Source organism: Aythya ferina, assembly GCF_964211825.1.
Source record: "Aythya ferina genome assembly, chromosome: 5".
Lineage (NCBI taxonomy): Eukaryota > Metazoa > Chordata > Aves > Anseriformes > Anatidae > Aythya > Aythya ferina.
The window spans coordinates 40842563-40869796 of NC_140301.1; the positions used below are offsets into that span (position 1 = coordinate 40842563).

The window sequence follows — 27234 nt, forward strand, 5'->3', positions numbered from 1 at the left end:
ACTTAGAAGGCAAATCAGGATTTTGCTTTTATTTATGGGGAATAATAGTCATTTAAAATCATAGGGAATTATTGTAAATGTGCTTTTGCACCAGACCAAATAAACAGATGGCAGTTAAAAAGGAGAAGCAAATCAAGCCCTGACTCCTCCAAGCACATGATGCCTATGCACATTACTGCACTTTTTCTTTTGACTTCATCTCATTGTAAAACCTAAAGAAGTTTCTCACCTGGGAACAGACTAGTAAAGATTTTCAGGTTACAACAGACAGACAGACAAATAGGAGCAAACAAATAGTATCTTGGGGCTTCTGAATTGAGGTTAGTCTACAGCCTTAAGACCATAATAAGACCTAATGTTTCAGTATTATCCTTAATCTGTCCCCCTTCTACTCCAAGCAGTACTTTATATAATCACTTGCTAGCATGGGATTCTCCAGCTCTGAACAGAAACTTGGATAAACTTAAACATACAAAGACCAAAGATTACCCTTAGTACGTACATATGATTCTGAAATACTTATATTGATCTTTTATCCCATCCCTGGTTTCCTTTACCCAAGATCTAAAGTGGATTCTATCAATTCTGAGAGACATTTTAGATAAGGAGGTCATGGATGGGTCAGAGCAAGACCTTTGCTATTTAATGACCCTGTAGCTTGCCTTTTGCACAAGAGCTTAGGTTACTACATTTTATACATTTTATTGTAGGACAAATAACTAACATGTCATCATGCACTCAGGCTCATGATTTTGTTTACAGTTGCTGCTCAAACACAAGAGGATCATTTTCTTGTGCAGCATATAAAAAAAAGGGTATACAGTAAGACACAGAAAAAATGGCTTTAAATTAAGGTTTATCACACTTTATACATGCATTAGTATGATTTCATATGTATAAAAAAATTTGTAAAATAAAAAGTAATACAATATCACTCCTCCTCTTCTTTTGTTTAATCTGTTATCTTGTCTCCAGCATCATTTATTACTCAGCCTCTGTGAGAAAGGAAAAAGTTAACATTGGCTAAATATTTTTGGTACTTGCTTTGCTTTATTAGAGTACTGTGTGGATACATCTTTGAAAACTATGCCAATGTAAGTCTTAAGATGTGATGTTGGGAACATTTATTTTATTCTTTCACGCTGTAAAGCCACAGTGGGTGGTTACTTATAGAACCACGAGCAAAATCCACTGAAGATTAGGGATTATATTATTAACAGAAACTAATACTAAAGGCTTCTTTAAACATTGCAGAAAACAGTTACTGGTTTACATACAAAATGGTTTCAGATTTAGAATATCACATCTAAATTAAGAGATTGGATACAATGCATTTGTAGCACAAAATTGCATCAGGGGAGGTTCAGACTGGACACGAGGAAAAATTTCTTTACCATTAGGGTTATCAAACACTGGAAGAGGCTTTCGAGAGAGGTGGTTGATGCCCCTTGCCTGTCAGTGTTCGAGAGGCATTTGGATAACTCCCTTCAATAACACACTTTAACTTTCGGTTAGCCCTGAAGTAGTGAGGCAGTCAGACTTGATCTTTGAAGATCCTTTCAAACTGAATGATTCTATTCTATTCTATGCTTGGAAATATGATTTATAGTATCGAATTATAATTTTACATGATTTATAGTGGCAAATGAAAGACATATGAAGACATATGAAGAGCAGTTGAAGTCATTTGGTTTGCTCAGCTTAGAGCGGACTGAGAGGAGGCCTCATGGCAGCCTGCAGCTTCCTCACGAGGGAGAGTGGAGGGGCAGGTGCTGATCTCTTCTCTCTGGAGACTAGCAAGAGAACCCAAGGGAATGGCTTGAAGCTGTGATGGAGGAAGTTCAGGCTTGATGATTTAAAAAGGTTCTTTACCAAGAACACGCTTGCGCTTGGGCACTGGAACAGGCTCCCCAGGGTCAAGGTATTGAGCCTGCTGGAGTTCAAGAAGCATTTGGACAACACTCAGATACATAGTTTGATTTTTGAGTGGTCTGTGTGGAGCCAGGAGTTGGACTTGATAATCAATACTGTTTAATATCCTTATCGATGCTGATGATCAAAGTGATTGAGTGTACCCTCAGCAAGTTTGCAGATGACACCACGTGAAGTAGTGCAGTTGACACAACAGAAGGAAGGGATGACATCCAAAGGGACCTGGACAAGCTAGAAAAGTAGACCCAGGTGAACCTAATGAGGTTCAGCAAGGCCAAGTGCAAGGTCAACCCCACCTGGGTTGGGGCAATCCCAGACATGAGTACAGACTGGGAGAAGAACTCATTGAGAGCAGCCCTGCAGAGAAGGACTTGGGAGTTTTGGTGGATGAAAAGCTTGACACGAGCTAGCAGTATGTGCTTGCAGCCCAGAAGGCCAACTGCATCCTGGGCTACATCACCAGAGGAGTGGCCTGCAGGTTAAGGGAGGGGACTGTCCCCCTCTGCTCTGCCCTTGTGAGGCCCCACTTGGAGTGCTACATCCAAGACTGGGGCCCCAGCAAAAGAAGGATGTTGATCTGATAAAGCAGGCCTGGGGGAAGAGCACAAAGACGATGAGAGGGCTGGAGTGCCTCTCCTGTGAAGAAAGGCTGGGTGAGCTGGGGCTGTTCAGTCTGAAGAAGAGAAGGCTCTGGGGAGACCTTATTGTGACCTTTCAATACTTAAGGAGGGCTTATAAAAAAAGATGGAGAGCAACTAATTTTGTGAACAGATAATAGGACAGGGTGGAATGGTTTTAAACTAAAAGAGGGGAGATTAGATGTTAGGAGGAAATTCTTCACTCAGAGGGTGGTGAGGCATTGGAACATAGAAGTCCACAGAAGTTGTGGTTGCCCCATCCCTGGAGGTGTTCAAGGCTAGGCTGGATGGGGCCCTGAGCAACCTAATCTAGTGGATGCCATGTCTGCTCATGGCAGTGCAGTTGGAATTAGATGATCTTCAATGTCCCTTCCAACCCAAGCCATTCTATGATTCTATGATCCTTGTCAGTCCTTCCCAACTCCGGATATTCTATGATTCTATAACACGACACTAGCTCAGATGTTCAAAGTACTACTACTACTACTACTAATATATTATTAGGGAAGAAAAATGAACCAAGGCTGGAGCAGGTAACAATGCCATTGATACCAATGAAGCTTATCATTACAGTTAATGGGGTCTTTGTTATTTAAGAATGTACTTTCTCATATGAACAGCTTTTCTAACACTATTGTGGTTTCTACAGTATGTTTTGCTTGCAGATTCTGTGATTCCAAATACAACTATACTGACGGATTTCAGTGTAATTTAGAACTCATTAATTCCTTGTCATGGTTTTAAAGCATGGGTGTCATTTTTAAGGAGATAAGGAGCAAAATAACACATAGCAGTCAGATTTCTAGAAGGACACAGGATGCTTGCATAGATTTTTTTTTTTTTTTTTTAATTTTTTTACAATTTCAGAAGGTCTGTTTATTTCAGGATATATATTTCTGGAATACATATATCTGCAACCTGCCTCAGATCCATAAATTACTCCAATTTTGAGGTACATTGGTGCAGCTTAGAAAAACAATATAAAAATGCTGCAAAAGATTTACACTTGAAAAAAATGTAAATCTTTTGCAGATCTTACTGTACTGTAAGTCCAAGAGGCCGTGCCACTGGGCAAGAAAAAAATTCCAGGAAGGCAAACAGTGATCAAGTGAATCAACCATGCAAAGTGAAATCTATCCTTTTAGAAGGAAAAGCAGGTACCTGAAAGTGCATAGTATTTGTAACATATGAAGTTAATATAAGATGTGCAATTACAGAATGGTTAAATGAAAAATATGGATGAGAGGGCCATGTCAATAGAAAGGTCATGGTCACAGAAGTGTACTATCATGAAATAGGTGATTCTTTGCACAGAGTGCAAAAGTGAGGACATGGAAGCAGTCTAGATGAGCGGGAGAATGATAGTCCAGATTTAAAATAACCTGAAAACAAAATATTGCACAGTAAGTACCTGCAGTAAGTAGCACAGTAGGTACTATTCATTAGAAATAATACTTTTGATAACCAGAAGTAACAATATTGAGTGACCCACTGGGAAGACAATTTCCGCATATGAAATGGAAACAAAATATAAAACATCCAGACAAAAGATCTGAATGACCACATCATCCCCGATGCCAAAGAGACGTTTGTAGTGTATACAAACAGTTTGTTGATGTTTAAGATCATCAAGTGTAATGTGATGCCAAGATAGATTCGAAGCCTGTCAAATAAAAAGCAACAGACCTCCGAGGAATTTTTAGTGAGCAGATGAAAGTGCACAGCAAACACAGTGCGAGTTTCTTAATGCTTAGAACTGAATTAAAGTTCAATAAACATATCTGCTTTGGTTAGAGATGTTCAGTATCTGTTAACAGGAGAGAAGGAAGACAAACTCATCAGGTAAGGTGAACAAACGCTTGTTGCCAGGATGCTCTTTGTTCAGTCTGTCAAGACACGAGCAGTGCCATTCTTGTGCTGGTGTTTACAGGTAATATGAAACATTCCAAAATTACTTCAGATACACAATACTTTGGAAAAGTATAACTAAATTAGACAGAAGCAAGTCTTCTCAAAATAATTTTCTGGACAAATATTGTTTTGCCTATAAACATTCACTCTACTCCATGTATTACTTTGCTTTGAAATAATTTTGACTCAAAGTCACAGTAAGTAAGAAACAACACTGCTTGGTCTTCTTTCATTTGAACAAAGTCCAAGAAATCCTTAGCAACTGTTGTGAAAAGAACAACATACACACAGGGTTGCCTTGTGAGACAATGTTGTCAGTGAAAGGACAGCCTTACAGATAAAGAAAGGTGGCACAACCAGTGCAACCGATGCAGCAAACTCTGGTACATATGCTTGTTTCCTTCAATTCAGTAACAACCCAAGGCTTGACTGGGTTCAAAATTCTGTCCCCTAGTAAACCAAGAACAGAACTACTACTACTACTACCACCACCACCTTCTATTTACAGCCCTGGCAAAAATATGGCCACTTAAAGAGATCACTACCTGCCCTCTGAAAAATCATGTAAAATCTTATGTCAAACCTCATTCCCCTGAAACTAGGGAGATAATCTTTCATTTACAACTGATTTATCAGACTCTAGAACACTGTTTTTCTAGAGGGATTCTGGATGACTTGACTTTCAGTAAATGGCAAGTGTTGCATTTCATCATTTATTCCCCTCGTTCTCCATCAGAGGAAAATATTGTATTATTAGCTTATGCTACATTTAGGGAATTATTGTAACTTTTGTATACTGCTACAAACAAAGATATTTTTGTTAATGAATACAAATATCTATCAGTGCAAAAGCATCAATTACTGGGTAAGAAGATAACTTATTAAGAATGTAGTTGCCACTTTTTGGAGACACTGTAAGTTTAGCAGAAAGGAATGCAAAAAATTAACGTTCAAGTGGAACATGGGCAAAATTATTTTTGCTGGATTTGTACATGGCCTCATTTTAGTGTTCATTTACAACATGATGCACCGGCTTATACTAAGATCTTCTGAGGTGTTCTGTACTGCTTCAAAATACCAGCCATAAAGTGAGTAATCATTCTAGCATGGATAAGAGCTAAGCAGACTTGGGTCTAATCTCAGTAACAACCTGTAAGACAACCTGTAAGTGATTTGGGTGCAGCACAAGCAAAGGCTCTGTTCAATGGTAATTAAGACTGCAACTGCACCTATTCTGTCTGCTAGAGTGTCTAGAAAGAACCAACTGAAGAAAAATGTTTGTGTATTCTTATCCAGATTGCCAGCAGCGTGTTCAAAGTTTTACTAGGTCTTTTATTTCCACCTCCACTATGTACTTAAAAGCAAAGACTATTCAAATTTAGCAAACTTCCACTCAAAAAATGGAATAGTGATCTCTTATACTTTATAACAGTTTTATTGGAAGGGCAGCAAATTTGTCTCCCACAAACCCCAGGCACTTAAAAGCAGCATACACACTGCTTCTGGGTAGCTACTGGAGAGTGCAATGAACATATTACATAATTTTGTATATAAACTGAAATGGACAGCTCTCCTGAGAGAGGAAGAGAAGCATCACCTTTCTTAGGAGGCTCTTGTACAAAGTTAGAGACTGTACATGTATCTCGTTTTGATAAATCCTCTAGTATTTTATCCACATATAAATTATTGACAGAATAGCATGAAGAACCTTTCAGGATTAGTTGTATTGTTTGCTGGAGGTAACCTGCAAGAATCCTTTTAACTACTCCTATTGCTCTTGAAACATTCCTGTAACTTCAATAAAATAGAAACAGATCATAAGCAAATGCAAGGGCAGGGTGTATCTGGTCCCACTAAGCAGCACATCTGCAATTTACCTTTCCTCCTCTCCTACTTCCAAGATGCAGCTGGCATCCCCGTCTTCAAACACACCTATAAATTCATTTGCAAATGGGGTTGCAGTCCCTTTTATACATAGTGTGATATCCTATACATGTGACATCCTGAATGAAAAGCATTATTTATACATATGACATCCTGAATGAAAGCATAATTGCCTTATGGTTAACTCCAGAGAACAAGCTCTTAAACTGAGCTTTCAGAGGTTCATATTCTCTGTTAGATATGGAGGGAAAGTGCATATTGGCCAGAGGCGTTTACTGCAAAATGCAAGGGAAATTTTATCATATGACTGACAAACAGTAACACCATGTCAACAAGAAGTTCAACAGCAAGTTTTAAACTTTTCAGGGAGTAATATCTAGTTATACTGTAGACTACATATTAGAGAAAGGTATAATAGCCACTTCACCACTAGATAGCATAGCTATTCATCTGTTAGCTGCAAAATATTGTTAATCAGCAACTGAACTGTTTTCTATTACTCAAACAGTATTGCAGTTAATAATGGTATAACAGATGAAATGGCTGAAGTCAGCAGAGATGTGTTCTGGATGCGATTGGGGCTTGCCATGTTCATAGGTTTCCAATAAATCAAAAAAATCTCTGCTGCCTTATATAAAATGATTATTAAAATACTGAAAGGCTTTTCTGTCATTCTTCTAGGATGCAATTAATGACTATAATAAATATAAAAAGTTGTATGCTCAATTGAATAGAAGTGATGAGATTTGAATCTCCTAGTCTCCTATCACTGGTTCAGGCAAGTTTCTCTGGATTACTAAATATTTCAAAAGCATGTGGCTCTGTCAGAAAAAAAATCAGAGGCTTTATAGACATAAATCAGCTCTAAACACAGGAAAATGAAGCTCTGAAACTTCAGCCCCGAAGCTCTAAACATGAAAATACTGTTAGAATGACTAGACATAGGCCACAACTACTATCTTCTGAAAGCAGCCCTTTATTCAATAACCACTACTATATGTCTAAATAGGATGGATACTCCACGTGTTTCAACATTCAGAAACATTCTAAACTACATGTTCAAGATTTTTAAAAAGTATTTTAACCTCTCAAGACATCAGATCTTTCTGGGATTATGCTCTTCATAAATGACATGTTGACTGGATTTATTCTTGTGGTTGGCATAGCATAGCAGGTATGGAAAAACAGTTTCCAATTAACTTGGGAATCAAACCAGAGATCAACACAATTTATGAAGGGAATCAGGAAGTACTTAATTTAAGTCTTACAGAGTGGCTTTTTCATGGGCATCCTCACTGGATTATCTACAAAACACTACGTACTATAGATTTCCTGCCCTTGACACAATTCTTATGTGTCAGCAGAAAGGAGGTGATAACAGCCATAATTGCTTTATGACACTACTGTAGACGAATTTCTGATGGATCTTGCAGGCCAGTTTCTTGTCCATTGCTCTAAATTTATGATATCATTAATAAAACCATGCAAGCATTTAGGATGAATTCTACAGAAAGTGAAAACTAAAAAAAAATGATTAAACAAAGTTCTAAAAGAAAAAAAAGGACAATCATAACCAAAGATTACCATCCTAACAATTCTGAAGAAGAGAAATAACCTTTACAAATTCTAATGACATCATATTTGGCTGGAGTAAACTCATTAAGTCACTAAAGGGCACCTGATTTTTGTATCACCATGAAACGGACTCTCCTCCATTCTAAGAGTTTGGCTTGAAAGTAAATTACTATGTCTCTTTGGTGTTTAAAGCAGATTAACAGCTGCTTTATAAAGAATGTACCTCCTGATTAAAAATTACAAAATATTTTTTTTTTATTTTAATATTTATTAAATATTTTTTATCGGTGCTGGGGCCGGTCCTCTTTAATATCTTCATCGATGATCTGGACGAGGGCATCGAGTGCACCCTCAGTAAGTTCGCAGATGACACCAAGTTAGGTGCGTGTGTCGATCTGCTTGAGGGTAGGAAAGCTCTGCAGGAGGATCTGGATAGGCTGCACCGATGGGCTGAGGTCAACTGCATGAAGTTCAACAAGGCCAAGTGCCGGGTCCTGCACCTGGGGCGCAATAACCCCAAGCAGAGCTACAGACTGGGAGAGGAATGGTTGGAGAGCTGCCAGGCAGAGAAGGACCTGGGAGTGATGGTGGATAGTCGGCTGAATAGTCGTTATCGGTGTGATAGTCGGCAGTGTGCTCAGGTGGCCAAGAAGGCCAACGGCATCCTGGCTTGTATCAGGAACAGTGTGACCAGCAGGGCTAGGGAGGTGATCGCCCCCCTGTACTCAGCTCTGGTGAGGCCGCACCTCGAGTACTGTGTTCAGTTTTGGGCCCCTCGCTACAAGAAGGACATGGAGGTGCTTGAGCGGGTTCAGAGAAGGGCGACGAAGCTGGTGAGGGGCCTGGAGAACAAGTCCTACGAGGAGCGGCTGAGGGAGCTGGGCTTGTTCAGCCTGGAGAAGAGGAGGCTCAGGGGCGACCTTATCGCTCTCTATAGGTACCTCAAGGGAGGCTGTAGCGAGGTGGGGGTTGGTCTGTTCTCCCACGTGCCTGGTGACAGGACGAGGGGGAATGGGCTTAAGTTGAGCCAGGGGAGTTTTAGGTTAGATGTTAGGAAGAACTTCTTCACTGAAAGGGTTGTGAGGCACTGGAACAGGCTGCCCAGGGAAGTGGTGGAGTCACCATCCCTGGAAGTCTTCAAAAGACGTTTAGATGTAGAGCTTAGGGAAATGGTTTAGTGGGGACTGTTAGCGTTAGGTCAGAGGTTGGACTCGATGATCTTGAGGTCTCTTCCAACCTAGAAAATTCTGTGATTCTGTGAAATCATGCCTGTGAAAAAAAGAATTCATGTCTCCCTATTTTTCATTCAAATCCAGTTAAACATTTTCTATGAATTTTCACATTATTTGTCCCACAAGACTTATTTCTTACTCTTTTTCAACAGAGTAAAGAGGACTGACACAGGCAAAAAATTTATTTTTCTTTATGAAAATATATTACTTGGAGCTCTGTATTTCAAAAATACACACTATAAAGCCAACAATCAAATGATCCACAACAATATTTGAATACTAATGAAAAAATATCAATTCCTTAACTGTTCTATGTTTAATTGAATCTAATATTTCAGCGTATTGTGGGAATATACTTATCAGAATCAGTAGAGACCAATGTTAATTATGAAGGCCAAGCACTAACGAATAATCTTACGTATAGACTCTGACACATTAGAAGTGCAAAGTACTCTGCAGATCTTATTTTATGAAAATGTACTAAGAGTGCAAATGTATCGGCCCTTAGGAAGCAATTATCGCTAAAAGATTTAGCTATAATTCAATCTGAAATAAGAGATTTTTTTAAAAAATGGTTTCACAAAGAAGAGGATTATTTTACTTTAGCTATGGAAATACGGGCCCACACACTTCCCTGAATGACCTCTGTGCAGTTGTGGGCATTGCCTGGAGGGAAGATTTGAAATCAGTCTTGTCATGCAATTAATATAAACCCCTATGACTAATAAGGATACTATAAAAATTAGGAGTACCGATTTGGCATTGTTGGACTGCATGGCCCACATCACTATAAGGAATGTTCTATCCCATAAATACATTAAATACACAAATCTTAAACCACATCATATTAATACATCTAACAGAGGTGTATTACCAAACATGTACAGATGTTACATCGAACACTAAGGTGAACTGGTACTTTATAGATCTATACACCACACCTTAAGTGTCATGTGTTTTATTTGTGTGACATGGGATGTAAAAGTATGTAAAAATGAAAGTATGCAGAGTGTTTACATCAGTTTTGCTATTCCCAGATCCTACATCTGTCCAGTTTACTGCCAGCACACCTCTCCTGCAGGTAAAAACAGTCTCCCCGCTGCTTTATTTCACTCAGGAGTCTATGTGCTACTGGTGCCTCAAAACAGGGTAGAAACAGCCCCATGAGCTAATATAACTAAAAATAAAGTCGAAAGCTTTCATTTTGTTTTACCTGTTAGACTCTAACATACGTTGAAAGAAATATGTTTCTTGCGGATACTGGTCTTAGAGTTTTGTGTTTTTTTTTTTTTCCTTCTGAGCAACTTACAATTGTGAGGTGATTTTAAAAATTAAGAGAGAAATAGTAACACTTAGGGTTTTGTTGTTGAGTATTTTAGGACAGTGCAGAGTCCTGAAACTCGCCTTTTATAATAAACTTTTATGCCATCCTTAATGTAGCCGATCCTTATTACAGTATTTTTATCAAGTTAAGACTAAAAGTATTCTTATACCACATCTGATGTTTGCACTTCCATTGCTCCCTAAAGCAAATCAAGTTCCTCATGTGCCATCTATCACCAAAATACATCTTTTGCCAAACTATGTCAGATAACATCTATTAATTTAAGAGAGTAGGGAAAAGTGATTTTTTCTTTTTTATTAAGTGTAAAAAAAAATATATATATATATATATATATATATACACGTATATACGTGTATATATATATATATAATATAATTTTTCCTGGATATAATTTTTCCTGGAGGGACATAGAATGAGTATCCGGACTCCTCCTGCAGGAGTGTAAATGCTTCCATCTGAGTTAACAGTACATAGCCCAGTTTCTCACCTGCATGTGGAGATAGCTAAAGCAGTCAGCTGTTTGCATCATGGTGAAAATAATTGTGCTGATGTTTAACCCTGCACCACAGAGACAAACAGCCTGTTATATTTCTCTGAAAATGGTCAGACAACCCAGAGGATGACTGGCAGCAGCAGCCAAGAGGGCTGCTCAGGTCTGTACACACAACCTGTGCGTAGCACCCCTGACAGCTACTGAGCACGTACAGAAGGAAGGACAAGGCAGCTGAGGAGAGCAGGATTCCCCAGGGGAGGTGTGTGTCCAGAGCCCGTGTTGCACCACCTGGCAGGAGGCTCCTGAGGGGAGCTCTGCTGCCAACAGCACCAGAACCAAGCACCATTCAGGCCCAGAGTGCCGGTCCAACCCACGGCTAAAGAAGCGCTGATCTGACTTTCATCCCTACCAGCCAGTCTGTATTTTCCAGGCTATAGCTGCACTAAAAATGGATGATTAGCTTTTCGTTTAAATAACTGCTTAGGTCAGGATGACTGTTGATATGCTGGATATCAATGCTGCCTGTATGAAATACTGGCAATAATAGGCATTTTAGTTTTCAAGGTCAAGAATTCAACTTAACCAAGCAGCCTTTTAAAAAGTACTCAGATGGCCCTGCCCTCACTGTAGACAACAGTAATATGAGCTGAGACAAACTTTAGAGAGGTACAACATTAATAAAGTAGAACTTCACCAGAAATTTAAAAGCATTCCTTTTTTTTTCCTTCCCCAACTCTCATCTCTAAAAGACTACGACCAATTAACCTCTAACTCTGAGAAAAAAAATAAATCAAAAAATGCCTGTGAGAGCCAGAAATTAAATTCTTTAAAGATTAGGTGCTAGGAGAGCAATATCAGGCTTAGGATGAAATCCTAGTAACACTCTCAACTATTAAGTCACTTCTTGCTCTGAAAATACAATTATTCTGTAAGCATTATGTCAGAAAATATTAAATGTAAAAGTGTATTCTCAATAAAGCATTTATATTTTCTGAAGGAAAGAGTCTGGGCATAACATTTTCAATGACACTGGAAAAACAAGTCAGCATGTGATTAATGAAAAGCAATATTATTTACTATAAGTAGCATGCTTGACAAGCATGAACTTTTAGTGATACCGGATTCAAAACAATGCTATTATTACAGTTAGAAACAGCTCTGAATATTTATGATCTCTATTTCTTGTCATCTGAGAATAGATTGCTTTCAATATTACTCACCTGATTTTGAAATATTCACTATGGATTCTGATGGCAATTATAAGATCATAGAACATATAGCATTTTTATGTCATGCAGCCTCTCTGTTTATTCATCATACTTTTTTTTTCCTTTTTTTTTTTTTTTTTTTTAAACTGAGAAATGTCAAACGACACACAGATTTACTTTAATTCCTATATCTTGCATTGGTTGAGTTGTTGCATGAATAACAATGTTCCCAACATTAAAAAAAAAAAAAAAAAAAAGAAGAAGGCGGCCGAGGAAAATCTGTGTATAAATGACATGTGCTTGGATCTTACTGCCTACATCAAACAGTTTTAAAATGACAACACAGTATCAACAAAGCAACTTCTGCCTTTACATTGTCTCTCCACTATCTATAAAAGAGATTTTTAAGAATATAGTGGTTGAATAAGCGTGCATGATACTTGCACATCTTACCTGGCATTTTCTCTTATTCTGGCTAGCAGTGAGACTGCTGGTTATGTAGCTATCAATTCCTCTGACGTTACAATTTCCCTTTCTCAAAGCAGCAATAACCTGTCACTTTACACTGTCCTTTCTCTGACCCTCTCCCGCCTCTCTGCTCATTTTTATTCTTATTGACAAGACTTATTATTCCTCCTCCCAATTCCAACTAGCTACCCTTTTGCAAATAGTAGTATCAACTATGTGGTCACTAGTAGTATAGGTCAACAATGTTATTAATATAGTACACACTGCTGGGAGCAGATCAAATAGCCATGCTTTAAAATATTAGTTTTGCAAAGGTACCGTGAGGCAAATAGTTGCAGTTTTCTTCACATTATAAAATGTAGTGCAATGACAGACTCCAAGAACCTAGTGTTAATTATCAGCCCAATATTTTTGAGTATGTTATTTTTTTCTTTCCTTTTTTTTTTTCTTACACAAAATAAAATAAAACCATAACAGAAGGATGCTGTATCTGTGTTTAAAGAAGGGGTTGTTGGCAAACACCATAGCTCACTTCTGCTGAAATGTACACAACTGATATATGCAGCCCAGAAAGCTGGCACCAGGGGCTTACAACCTTAATTTGCCTGCAAGAAGAAATGGAGATTTACCTTCAGAGCACGTTCTTGATTGTTTTCAGCAGTCAGATGTCTCGTGTTGTTTGCTGAAGTCTGGTTCTGCTCTTTCAGATGATGAAGCTCCTGCTCTAGCCGTTTGCACTGCAACGAGGGAAGAATCCCATTAAGTAGAGGAGTGTGGGCATATTTTTTTCAACAAGCCAAATGAATTAACGTAAATAACCCCGTCACCATTTCTGCAGTAGAGAAAGCATTAGACAAAAGCATGTTACAATCCCAAAACAGCACTGGAGCTACATTTTAAAAATGTGCAGCATTATTCAGTTTCCTCCTAGTCCAACTGTATGTCAAAAAAAAGCAAAGTTTAGTATCAGATAAAGACATTTTGCATAATGTTTTAAGAAGTCTTAAAAAATTGCAAAGGTATGGGGATGAAATTCTGCTCCTAGTTATGCCAATATAATACCGTATTTTGGCTTTTATGTATTGAGTAAGTGATTATCAAGGAAGTAATACATACTTTTAGAAAAGCAAGCACCCTCTTAAATATAAATTAAACACCCTCTTCCCAACCAGCCTTTTATAAGGAAATACACATGTAATTTATATACTTGTATTTTTTATGCTGAGATTATTCCAAGTACACAACACATGTTGAAATAAAAGAAATTTTAAGATTGTTTTGATTAAATATTTAATTTAATGACAAAGAACGAAAAAAATTAACATTTGCTACTGCATGCATACACAGATATACTTCCTGTGGTCAGCTGAGAACCTATTTTAAAGGTCAGCAAATCATGAACTAAATTATATTTCACTGTTTTTTACAGTAACCATAAGAGACCTTGCACAGTTACTTTGTTTTAAAAGAGTAATTAGCAGCAGACAATGCATTGCTTCATGAAAAAAAAAAAAAAAAAAAAGTTCTATAAACACAAACAAACAAAACCCCAAAGGATGAAGGACCAGGAAGACATAGAGGAGCAGCCATTGGACAGCTCTAGGCAAAAATACAAAATTAACAGGAATATTTTAAAACAATATATTGCAAGGAAGTAGTATTGCAAAATTGATAACTAATATTTTAATAAATACTTTCTGAAAACATTAGTAAGAAAGGAGTGAGAATTATGATATAATGCTCACATGAGTGCTGTTGACTCAAAACACCTGAATATTTCAGTCTCTTTTGCTACCCTGGTGACTCTGGACAGCACAGAGCAGAGTTTACTAACAAGAGCATGCAACATATTTCAACACAATTTTGTACTCGGGACAAGGAAACATAGCTGATGTTAACTCTAAACAAAAAATATTTTAAAGGTAACAAATCTCCCTGGAGTAGTGAATTCTCTCAGTGAGAGTTATAAAGTTCCTTAATGCAGTTTCATTTTTATAGCAATAAAATGAAAAAAAGACACTTACAAAATAAGGAAATCCAGATAAAAATGTTAAGATACACTTGACTGCAAATATTTTTTTTTTTATAAATTGAGGTATTTAATCTAACAAAAAAACATAAATTACAGCTGTAATTCTGCAATGAACAGCATAAAGATTGTGTTTCTGCAGGCATGAAGAACAAGGTCCCAGGAAAATTACTGAAAACTAAATCCAAATTATGCTTTTTTTTTCCACTCTAGGTTTTTTTTTTTTTTTTTTCTCTAGCATACAGGATCTAAACATCATTAAGTAAATAAAATCAGTCTACTTCTTCAGACATTATTCATGACACTCCTGTTGCTATGTAATATCAGCAGGCCTCTCACCTTTCTGCTTTGCCAATGCTCTTCTTTAAAACACTGCTCTATAATTCCCAATTTGGCAGCATCACAGGTTTCTTATAGGAAATATTTTATGAAAGGCCAAAATCTCAACCTTCTTTTATAACAAGAATTTATATTCATGCTATTCCTTTAAAAAAATGGAAAAGTGAAAATATGCTAAGAGCAAAGCCTAGCTTCAGGACATGACAGAAAAAAAGACCTTGATGTGTAGGTCTGGTTGCACAACTAAGAGTATGGGCACAATCTTACCCCACTCTACATTTTACTCCTGTAAAGTCAGAACACTGAAATAAACAGCACAGGGTGATCCTCATACCACGCAGCAGCATAAAGATGCAACAGAAGTAACATAAAACAGATGTGCAAAGGTTGAGTTGATAGGGATGCACACTACATCAACCTTGGTAGCATATGGTAATTCACCTTTAACTTCATTCTCAGTAAGAACGTTGATATGTGAAAAAAAAAAGGGTATACTCAATTCGTATACTGCTTGAAACCATTTTGAGGATATCATTGAAAGAAGTGGTGATCTCATTTGACCTTTGCACATAAGTGTCTTAATATGTTGGAAACAATGGATTTACAGAAGATGTCACAAATGAATTATGAATTTGGATGTATTTATTATACGTAGCTGTCTTGGAAGCAAAATCTTTAAACATCCTGCTAGTGAAAGTATTAAATAATAGTCTTAACAGCAATATTGTGTTACTACTTACTAATGTTTTACAATTTACAACACTTTTATACCTGAACTAATTTTTAACCATTAAAAATAGCATTCTAAAAACAAGGGCTCTTTCACAAGAACAAGAGCATACGATACTTCCGTGTAATCTTACTGTAAATAAAAGTTTTAAAAATAGGATTTTAAACAATGCAGTCCTTCTCTTAATTTCAGCCAACATTTTTTGAATTCTGTGTTATTGGTTGTTAGTAAGGTCCAATAAAAATAGATGTTCTTTCAAAAAACATCTATTTTTATTGGTTCATTCCAGGGCTTTAAAATGCCAACAGCTGCAAGTAAGAAACTGGATTTCCTTCTAAAAACATATATAAAAATACTTCTTGGAGCACAGTGAAGAGAAGCCATCATCCAATTCAGTACTAGCAAAAAGGAAACATCAGACGTATCCTTTTAAGAAAGCTGAAAGCTAAAGGAAATATTTCATTTTAATTATTATAAATAAGAATATCTAACCAGTCACCCCAAACCTGCAAAACTTTCTACCTGCAAAACATTTGAATAGAATCCTCTTAAAGTTAGAAACAAAATATTTTGTGCAACTCAGGTTGCCTAGACATTGTGGTCTGAGGTGTAATTACACACTTAGGAAAGACTGGACAGTAATTGAGAAAACTGCTACTCTATCTCAGATACTTTAAGTACTGCAAGGAATATGAAAACAGCATAGATTAATGTCAAGAATATGCCTTGACCAGAATGCTGAAGACTTTGCCAAGAAAAGGATATTAAAGCCTTGGAAATGGTAGCATGTGATTTTTAAAGTTTTCACACAAGCAATTCACCAAGGATCAGCCTCATCACACAGACTTGTGTTCAGAGTTCATCAGCCAGAGTGGCAATCCTGATGGTGAAAAAAAAAAAAAAAAAAAGGAAGAAAAAGAAAAAAAAAGAAAAAAAAAAAAAGAAACCCTCTCTCCTTTCAAATCCTAATGTTTATTCCCCTCTCTGAATATACACTTTCCCTCTAAAAGTCTCCCACCTAAGCTAGCCTTATTCTGATGATAAGATACTTGCCAGGCAGTGAACCTCTTTACTGCAGGTATTCCTTGAGCAACCATCAGTGCCCATCTGCACAGATTTCACTAGAATGTCATCCCTTCCCAGCAAGAGGCACTCAATCTTCTCTTTAACCATATTTTCACTGTACAAACTAGTTTCTCCCTTTTAAATGCACCACGTCTTTCCAGACAAATACCCCAATACCCTGCACAGGATATATCACAAGTAGCTAGACATAAAATGAAAAGCAAAGTGCGTGACATATCCTCCCTCCCCCCCCCCCTCCCAAAAAAAAAAAAAAAAAAAAAAAAAGTGACTCAGGAAAGAAAAGATAGACAGAAAGAACACCTGTTCTCCCCATCTTCTAATTTAAACTGTTAGAAAAACCTTTTTTTTTTTTTTTTTTTTTAAACAAACAAACAAAAAAAACATCAGCTGATATGATTTGGTAGAACCTGGATGTTCAAGACAGGCACCAGTTTGACCCTCAGCAGGTGCTGACTTCTTTCAGTGGTGGTGGGAGACCCAAGATCACCATGGGGGAAAAATGCAGACAAACAGCAAAACGAAGCACCTACTAACGGGGATGTTGATGGAGAAGTCAAAAAGTGGACCTGGACCAGCAGAATACCACAGAGTAAAGTCCTGGAGGCTCACGCAGGGAAGAGACTGTTAAAAGATAGTCCTAGTTCCAGGTACACAAAAGGAGCAAAGATGGAAGATAGAAAAATCAATGCAGATAACCACTTAATAGTGTTTGGCCTTTACTAGAAAATGAGGTTGCATTAACATATCAAACACAACTTTAGCAGTTGTATAAACAAATCATCTTAAACATGCTGTCAGCTTATCAGCATTTTCTTCTTTGACTTCTATCTACAACGTATTAACATGGTGTTACGGTGCCTGCCATGTCTAAACAGATTGATGAGTAATTTTTGGTCATTACTTAGTATGATTCTTCAGTGACGTGTTCTAATATTAAAAAGTAAAGAGATTATACAACAATAAAGACAAATCCACAAGCAATTGGAGAGGTAGCATCAATAGGGAAAAAGATGGAATATGGAAAAGTGCTAACTTAGGCAGAGAACCCCCTTGTCCCACAACAATTTGGTAACTTGTCAGTTTATTTATGTGAAGATAACACTTACCCCTACAGACCTCATGTAGAAGCATATTTAACTCTGAGTAACTCAGGTCGATCAGGCTGTTCACGTGCTTTGAAATAGGCTTAAGTGTTTTGTTACACTTATGACCCTGGCTCTCATCTCAGTTATGAGGTGGGTTGCTCATTTTGTGTTTCAGTGCAGATTTGACTAAGAGAAAGTGTACTGTACCACCCGTTGGCTGAGAAATCAACGAAATGGCTGGTTAAGTGCAGAATAAGTTGAATATAACAGAGAACTGTACTACCAACTTACTACAAATACAGTCTTGGTGGCTGTTACTTCTACGCTTGCTTTTAATATTCCTGTATAACATACAATATTTTTCTCAGTCTCCATTAAAAGGAATTAAAATTAGCCCCTTGTGAGGTTATGGCAATATGCTAGCAAAATAAAAGAATCAACTTATTATGTAATTTATATGTTAGGAAAAAAAAAGTTAATACAGTTTCAGTTAATGCAGATTCGAGGGTCAAAGTCTAATGAAACATATTTACTCAGACTAATATGAGGCCAAATTTTGCAGAATTCTTTCCTGAATTCTGAATTACATTTGTATATATTAATTCGATTAGAAAATCAAAAGATAACAAAAAATATTTGCATAAAAATTATCTATCATCCTTGTCAAAATCTGCAATGCCAATAATCTTATAAATCAGCACTGGTATAAACACATGACTCCACTGATAAGATGGCTGAAAAAAGGGATAGTATAAGATGGAAGTGCTGCAATATGCTTGTTCTGTTCTTGTACTCTTCTTGAAGTCCGGATTGTTGTCTGAGAATGGGCTCATGGTGGTGAGCTGGGTGGATCTTTGGTCTGATCTGATCCAATCCAGTCAGTCTTAAGTACTTTCTGTAGTTTAATAATAGATCTAGTACAGATTCCCACAAATAGTTTTACTCTCTCACTGAACTAAAGATAACATCTTTATTCAAGTCATACAAAAATTAAAAATGAGTGTAAAGTCAACTACCATGGGTCAGCTGGTGCATTATTGCTTTAGTGCATACAGAAGTCTTAACTTTAATCTGTGAGTAATCCATTATATTCTGTGGACATTTATGCACGAAGATTGTCCTAAACAGGGATCTCAATTAGTGAAGTAGTGAGAAATATAACAAACCTAATTCCTACTAAATAACTTAGGAAAATGGTTTATGTCCTCTAAATTATTGTAAAGCAGGAGTTCATTTAAATAACAGATGAACTATTTTCGAAATTGCATTTTTCCCTTTATGTATTTTCAACAAAACACTTTCCAACAAAGTAGATGACACACAGTATCTTGATGGAAAATGCACAGCTACCAGTAAAAGCTGAGCTCCTGGGATACCAACATCCTACTACACAGCATACTTTTGGAAGCGATGTATTTCAGATACATTTTGAGATTAACTAATGAACATTCACTGCTATGAAAAAATGAAGTACAAATAATTAACCTACATATCAAACATTAAAAAAAAGAAAAAAGAAGAATCCTGTCTACCTTTTCACCTGTTATTTTAAGCTGTTATCTGTGGTAACATAAATACAATAAATAACATTAACTGAACATACAGGGTTCAACTGATTGTACATTTAGTTTATTATTCTGTTCTCCTTTTCCTATTTCGTGTATAACGATCCACACTTAAAAGTAACTCCCAGCTCAAGGATGCCCAACAAAATGCAAGTGTTCTCAGTTTGACAGCCCTTCTCTCCCTCTCCCCCCAGTATTTTATTTTTTTGAACAGTCTGCCTCTTGTCCCAAATTCATCATGATTTCTAGAGAGGCAAACATCTTGCACCACTTGGATGCTACACAACTGTTTCCTTTGCAGACAAAAATAATACCTATGTGATCCAGTCAAAACACAAGCCAACCTTTGGTGTCACTGTGAATTATGTACTTTGAACTGCAGATGTTTGGAAGCACTTATATTTATACAAATAGATTTTATCCTTTTTCTTCTAAAATAATCAGTTAAAGAGAAAGAAACAAAGGAGTTTCTACATAATAATCACTAGAAAAAATTTTCCATTAAATTATAATTTTGAATTAAGGCTTTCAAGCCTCTGAAAGAAAATACTTTCCTTCAAAGTTCTGTCAAACCATCAACAAATGTGTTTAAATGATTATTTATACAATGCCCAGCAGCTTAGAACTACTAGGTTTTCAAGAAAGAAAAGTGTTTTTGTAGAGCTTAGGCCTCAGAAACATACGCATCTTAAAACAAATTATATTCTATTAGTAAGAGAAACACTTACATGCAAACACCTCTTTTTGCAATGGTGTCTTGCCCCATCAAAAGAAATGCATTAAAATACAAATGAAACATTTTTGTATTCTCTGTCATTATGAGCCAGTTGGAACCTGCAGCATTAAGGCAGATAACATTCTATACACACGACTTGGTTTCCTCCTACCATTCCTCTCCCTTTATATTTCTGAACATCTGAAGATGCAGCAAAACAAGCTTTCATTTTCATTTGAACAGTTAAAGCAACTGTAAGTGCACAGACATTCAGAAAATTCAAACAATTAACTGTTTTTACTCTTCATTTTATAATAATTGTAATGTGCTGTAGAAAGATACAATGGTTAGATACAAATAAAATTTTAAAATGTGGATGCACAATCATGTAGGAGTTTATATATTTAATATTTATTTAATATTTTTCTTGCTATTTTATCCTTTTTAATTCCCATAGTGAAACATCTGATTAAAAAAAAAAAAGCAAAACAAAACACAACCTGATTGCGTATTAAATAGCCCTACAAGAAGCCCTACACTGAAGCGAGTCAGAGCAGCTGAATATTAAAATACTATACTGATCTTCTTTTACGAAAGTTCTCAGCACTTTCTAAGTCACAACAACTCCCACATACTTGTTCACACACTGTTTTGAAAGACAGTGCTAACCTCTGTGATTTGTCAGTACAATGAGCTGTAATGTTATGAAATGGGCCACTGCAGTCACAATACTCGGTAAATGCAGATAATATACTGTTGATTTTCTATCTTCAGTTACATAGGGAGAAATTCCACAGTAGCCAGCCACCTCTTCATCACATGGGCTCAAAAAATAACAATATTCTCCTACAGATTTGTAGATCCTATACACATTCTTTCTAAAATGGAAATATAATAAAGGAACATGAATTTTAAAAAACCATGAACTTTTTTTTTTACTAGCTATTTTATTTTTTTTTGTTCTATTTCTCCTGCTTTGTTCTTGAAGAAGGAAACAAGTCATCCCCTTCAATTTTTCTTTAATCTCTCCCTCTTTTGAATCCAGCATCTTTCCTCCTTTCTTTTGCACTGCAGAACGTTTGCACACTCCAATTCACAATTCTCATCTTGGCCTGTGTGAGGTCTATTCCACTGCACTGTCTCATTTTTGTCTACTTTTTGATTCATCCAATTCCCATAAATACTCTCATTATTATGATAATTTTCTCAATAATTCTTATTGTTTAATTATATGAGTGCTTGGAGATGTTGTAACACCTGATGAACATTAACTAATCAATTTCAGTAAAGTGATGGAAAAACTAATAAATAGGACTTGTTTTATGGGATGAAGAATTAACATAGGAAGTTTAAGAAGCTTAAACCAACCTACAAGATCATGTCAGAACTGGCATTACTACACGTAAATCCTTTGCTTTGCTAACTTGACCAAATGACACCAAGCTATTGCATCCTGTGGCCACGTTTTGCTGGCTCCTCAGCATAGCCAGTTCCATTGCAACCAGGTGGCCCGTGGCCAAGAGACATCTGACAGATAGCTGATAACTGGTTTTGTTTAAAACCTTTCCCGCATCCCCATAGTGATAGTACTCAAAAATATACGTACTAGAGTGGAGGCAGGCAGTGTTGACTGATACACCCAAGTTTTCAGCAACACCAGCTACCAAAGATGTACGAAAAGATAAATTTTAGAAATGAGTGTTCAGCCTGATCCTCCACCTAGTTCTAGAAATTCAAAATCCGATCCTCAGATACATGTATATGCAAGGCACTCAACTGCTGACAGAGACATGTTTTTAGGAAGTGTAACATTGTTTAATTGAACATAACCATTATTAGTTGACAAGAAAACAAGATTTAGTAAACAATCTGTCATTCTAATGAGGTAGTTTTCAAATAATCTTCAATGGATTTTGTTAAAATCCATATGCAAACAAGACTATTGTCTAAACCTTAAGTTGGCATTTACAGCGTAAAAGGACAGGAATACTCCTGGTCCATTTTTAAATATCATCACATTATTTCAGAAAATAGTATCATGGACCACTGCAAAGAAGCCACATTTTTTTAAATCTCTTTATTCAGATACTGTAATCATGGGACTGCAGGTTTTCCTCACTGTACACACTATCTGTTTGTCCTGCTAAATACTGTACTCTTAATTGAGCCATCAGTTGCTTAAGTGTCAGTTCTTCAGTTTTTCTGTTGCATGGAATGTGTTATCCCAAAATTTCTTTACTGTATAATAAAAGCTACTTTAAACTAGAGATTATGACAAACTATAACAGCTAACTAGGTAGGTGACAGCACAGAACTCTGCAGATATGCCATGGACAAGAAATAGTTTCTGAATAAATGACCTAAAGTCAGAAGTAGTTACTCTTTTCTCCAAGGAACCAACAAGCTTTTTTAACAAACCTTAACACCGAAGATCACAAGTACCTGAAAGCAATATCAATACTAGCATTATAACAGCCTGCAAACAGGTGTCAAAATGAAGTAACCTTATAAATCTTCATATTTCATTGTGAAATCAGTTTCTCACCAATGCTGAAATCTAGGTAATAGCAAATCTATAAAATTCATATTTCAGACATCTTTTCAAATTGCTTATCTGCATTGCAAAATGGTTATATATACTGTATACCATTATATAAATATATACCTATATGCCATATATACCATACCATTTATATAAAAATACTAAAAGAAAAAAATAAAAAAATAAAAAAAAATCAAGAGCTTAACCAGCTTTGCAAAAGCTTAAATTGACTCACATGTCATATGTCTGATACGGAAGACAATGATACCCCACAAAGAAATGCTTAAGAAAGTAAATAAAAGCTCTGCAAAACTAAAACAAAACCACACATTTCTAAGTTTTATATTGCTCAGTTTCAATAACAGTGAGAAATGTCTGCATGATTTTGGTACATGAATAAGACTTTTAAAATATTAAGTAATGATGGCATCTAAAAATTTGAACACTGTAACAGAAATTATTTTTAGCTTCACTGAAGTGTTTTGTAGGGATTCATGTTACTCTTCTCAAGAGCATTCTATACCTTGATTACGCAGCTTTGAATTAACAGCCTTCAGATAAGTCACAGAAAAGCAGGAATGCTTAAACCTAAAATCAGCTGCATTTGACATGTGCATTTTCCAACACTACCCTCATCCAGCTCAAAGCTTCCTGGCAATTCCATCCCTCGTGTATAGAGAATAGGACACCCTAAGCAGAGAAATTTTAAGAAAAACACAACAATAGAAGAATGTTATGACAAATCCTGAAAGCTAAGTGATGGAACTGCCTGCCAAAATAAACAAAACTGGTAAATGCATAACTACTGCTGAGAAGTGTCTGGATACCATAGAAGACAACACACATGACATAAAGAGAACATGTAATGAGATGCACAGCTGCTGGCTAGTAGAAAGTAGGCTGGCTCTGCTGAAGAGGCAGAGCCTACAGTAGAAAATAGGCTGATGATTTTAGTACAGGGGATTAACAAGGATTTTGTCGTTTCTTCTGGGAGGTTTGTACTGGATGCTTTCATTTTCACAGTGAGATTTTCAAGACTAGCTTTGCAGATTCAGTTAAAGTCTTAATATTTTGATTATAAATGGGACCTCAAAAAACAAGGCTAAAAAAATATCCTTGCAGACTGATAAAGAACACTTTTCTCAAAGCTATAAAAGACAAAGGAAGTAAACTCACAAACAGGTGATGTTCATGTCTGTCCTGAACACAACAAACAAAAGTTCTTCCACACAAAAAGAGTGAAAGCTATTGGTTCTTAACATCGCTGGGAGCTATTAATACAATCTCTGTCTGAAGTATAAGATTACTCATCATGATTAGAACATGACCTGGAAGAAAATCCTAACTGTCAGTGACAACTCATCTAATGCAAGTTCTGGAAGCAAAGTGGCCATAACCATTCTTCCAATACAGAGCTCTATGCCACAACAGACCTTTTAATTTACTCTACTTAGATTTATAATTTTATAACTGCTAAATCATTAGCTAGAAGTAATGTTAAAACTCTCTTGCAAAAGGCAATATCAATTTTATGTTACCAACAACACAAAGAAGTATCAATAGTATTCAGAAGCATTACTGCTTCTGCATTCTACATTATCCCGTTTGGTACATTATACCAATGTAATATTCTGAACCTATAAACTTATTTGGAACACATATTCTGTATTTCTGATACATCCAGAATTGCAAAAAGTTGCTCTATTTTTATGGAGTAGTACTGTTCTTTATCCACAATTATTTTTTTTCCTTTTCGGTATAGCCAAAATGTTAATGCTTTACAAAATCTCAGCTTTTGTGACTGCCTTTAAATAAGCATTTCTACATATTTGAATTGTGTCATTTACAAAAGTATTTTCAATGTAAAAGTAGACTATGAACTGGAATATGACTTTTTAAAAAAACAAACTTTGTGTATACTCACAGCATACTCAATAATAAATACACCAAAAACACTACTGAAAGGAATGGCAATAAAATATAACATCAGAAAATATTAACAAGTTCCCAGACCACCTTATCTTAAAATCACAAGCCCTCCACATGCAATGCATGCCCTTCATTTGCAACAGAGGGTAACAGAAGCTAAATTTTTCTTCTTCTCGAGCAACTCAGCTTGAAAAATAATTAACGGTGAATAAACAGAACATCGAAAAGAGGGCAAATCCTAGATACTCACCATCTGAAGCACGAAACAGTAAAGCCATACAACAAACAAATCTAGGCATACTTGGTACATGAGACATAGATAAATTAAACAGTACTACTGTGAAATCTTTCTTTAAAAAAGAATATTCATGGATTTTCTTGCCTTTTTTTTTTTTTTTTTGGCCAGGGCCACCAAACACTGTAAACCAGAATACATAAATTGACTTCATCAACTCTAAGGACTTCTAGAAACTGACTAATGGCTTCACAGCCAAAAAAAAAAAAAAAAGGTCACGATGTACAGATCAAAGGAAGAGGGGAAACTGCAGTTATGGTATTTTGGTTACTCGCTCATTTAAAAACAAATAGAAATCTAGAAAGAAATCACAATTACAATAATACTTATGAAGTCTTTCACCACTTCCTTCACAAAGTACCATCCTGCTGTAAATAAGTAATGACCTTAGCACTACTACAATCACTTTTCCTTACATCCTCTGTTACTGACAGACATAAATTTTCTTACTACCACTCTTTATAGCTTAACACCAATCCTGAATAATGAAGGTGACTGAGGAGGGTGTTCTAATGCTGTTCTAAGGGTGTTCTAATAGGTGAATATTTCATTTTAGAGACTCAGGGATAAAAAAATAAATGAAGTCAACAAGGAGTAGCTCTATCCATTCGCCTTAGCTCCATGTCCCACAAAATTCTCAGTCAACTACTGATGTTATGGTAGTAGCATGATCAGAAACGTATCCTTGGGAGATATCTTCATTGCCCATTTAAATCCAAACTTTATATTCTTCATGTCAATTTATTTGTGACCTATTATACTAGTTTAGAAACCTGGCTCTTGCTGAAGGAACACAATTGATATGTGTCTTGTGGACACATCCAAAATCTTCATCAGAAAAGTCTGCATACAAAGTCATTAATAATTTTCAAAGTAAAAAGGTTGAATAAGAGCATACTGGAAAACTTCCTCCAAAAACATTGATACCTTTTACTTCTTTTTAGGTATTTTTTTTTTTTAAATCTAATTCTCCTTCTTGAAGTCACCTCTTGCATTTTTATCCTTAAATTTATTTAATAGTCTATCGGAGCATTAATGTAACTAATTTTAAAATTATTTTATTGAATTAGAAGGATTTGTTTTTCTTTTCCATACTTACAAATAATGTACACTTGAACTTTTGTCTAAAATTCTCAATGACTCTCAAAGATCTTCACTGAAAAAATACAATTTGCATACTGCTTTGCTCTGAGAGTGCAATCTAGACTTTCTCTCACTTGTCTCTATTTAATATGGTTTGGTTTGAACCAAGGAGTGCCCTCTCCACTGCACAAACTGGATTCCTTTTTTGATTAAAACAAGCTCAAAGATGCACTCCAGGAATGCACCTGGTGCACTCTGAAACAAATGGGTATTTACTTAGTTCACAGATCTAGGCTACAGTCAGTCCAAAGTAAAACCCAAACGAACCAACTCGTTATTACACCAAAACCAATACAATTCAACCCAATAACACCTCCCAACACACACACAGAAAACTGTGTTCATATGGATCTCAGGTGCTAGGAACTAATTGTTTCCTACTCCATATTCGTTCTTGCTTGTTCCAACTACTTGCTGACAGAAACATAACCAACAGCAAAGTTACAATTGTGAGCATTCAGTAAATGGTAAGAGGGTAGTAGCAAGAATGGAAATGCAGAGGTCAGACATATCACCCTTTCCAGACTCCACGTTAAATATAAATATCAAGCACAAACCTCTCCTGTCAGAGAGAGAATTTTTATGCAAACTCATCTGGGTACCCAAAATAACAGGTACTTTTGCAGAAATATTTCCCAGGAAGTTGACTAACAAAACCAGCTTTTCAAACAGAAACATATAGTTGGATATTTTTAATTTCTAAGAAAATCAGAGATGCTTTAACCAACATGCAAGTAAACCAAAAGCAAACTTAATACTCAGCACCCAACTTGAAACTGTAAGATGTTAAGTCCCATGGAAAACTTCCTTTAAGTACCTCTAAACAGTTCTGGTACTTAGAGAATTTATTGCATGCACAATCATTCAGTCTCCTCTTCAGAGGGAATACTGTTTGAATTCCGCTTGTATCACATTGAAAATTTCATCTATGGGTTGTTGCTATTGCAACAGGTGATCAATAAGCATACAAAACATTTTTCTGCTCTTTCATCCCAGAGTTTTGACATTAAATATTTAAATTAATTCTAGAAATTGGCTTGGAAGTCTAAGCTGTGTGAACCTAGAGCTTAGCACTGTGATAGAAGTGTCA

At 36.2% G+C, this 27234-nt stretch overlaps 1 protein-coding gene across 3 annotated transcripts in view; it reads right to left on the minus strand.

Annotated features, from left to right (window-relative positions):
- The window catches only part of MIPOL1 (mirror-image polydactyly 1), a 205431-nt gene that overhangs the window by 95939 nt on the left and 82258 nt on the right, over positions 1–27234 (minus strand). For all 3 annotated transcript variants that reach the window (XM_084521480.1, XM_084521481.1, XM_084521482.1), the window contains one exon: positions 13316–13423. In XM_084521480.1, coding sequence (XP_084377606.1) covers positions 13316–13423 — 108 coding nt within the window. The remainder of the gene's footprint in view (positions 1–13315; positions 13424–27234) is intronic.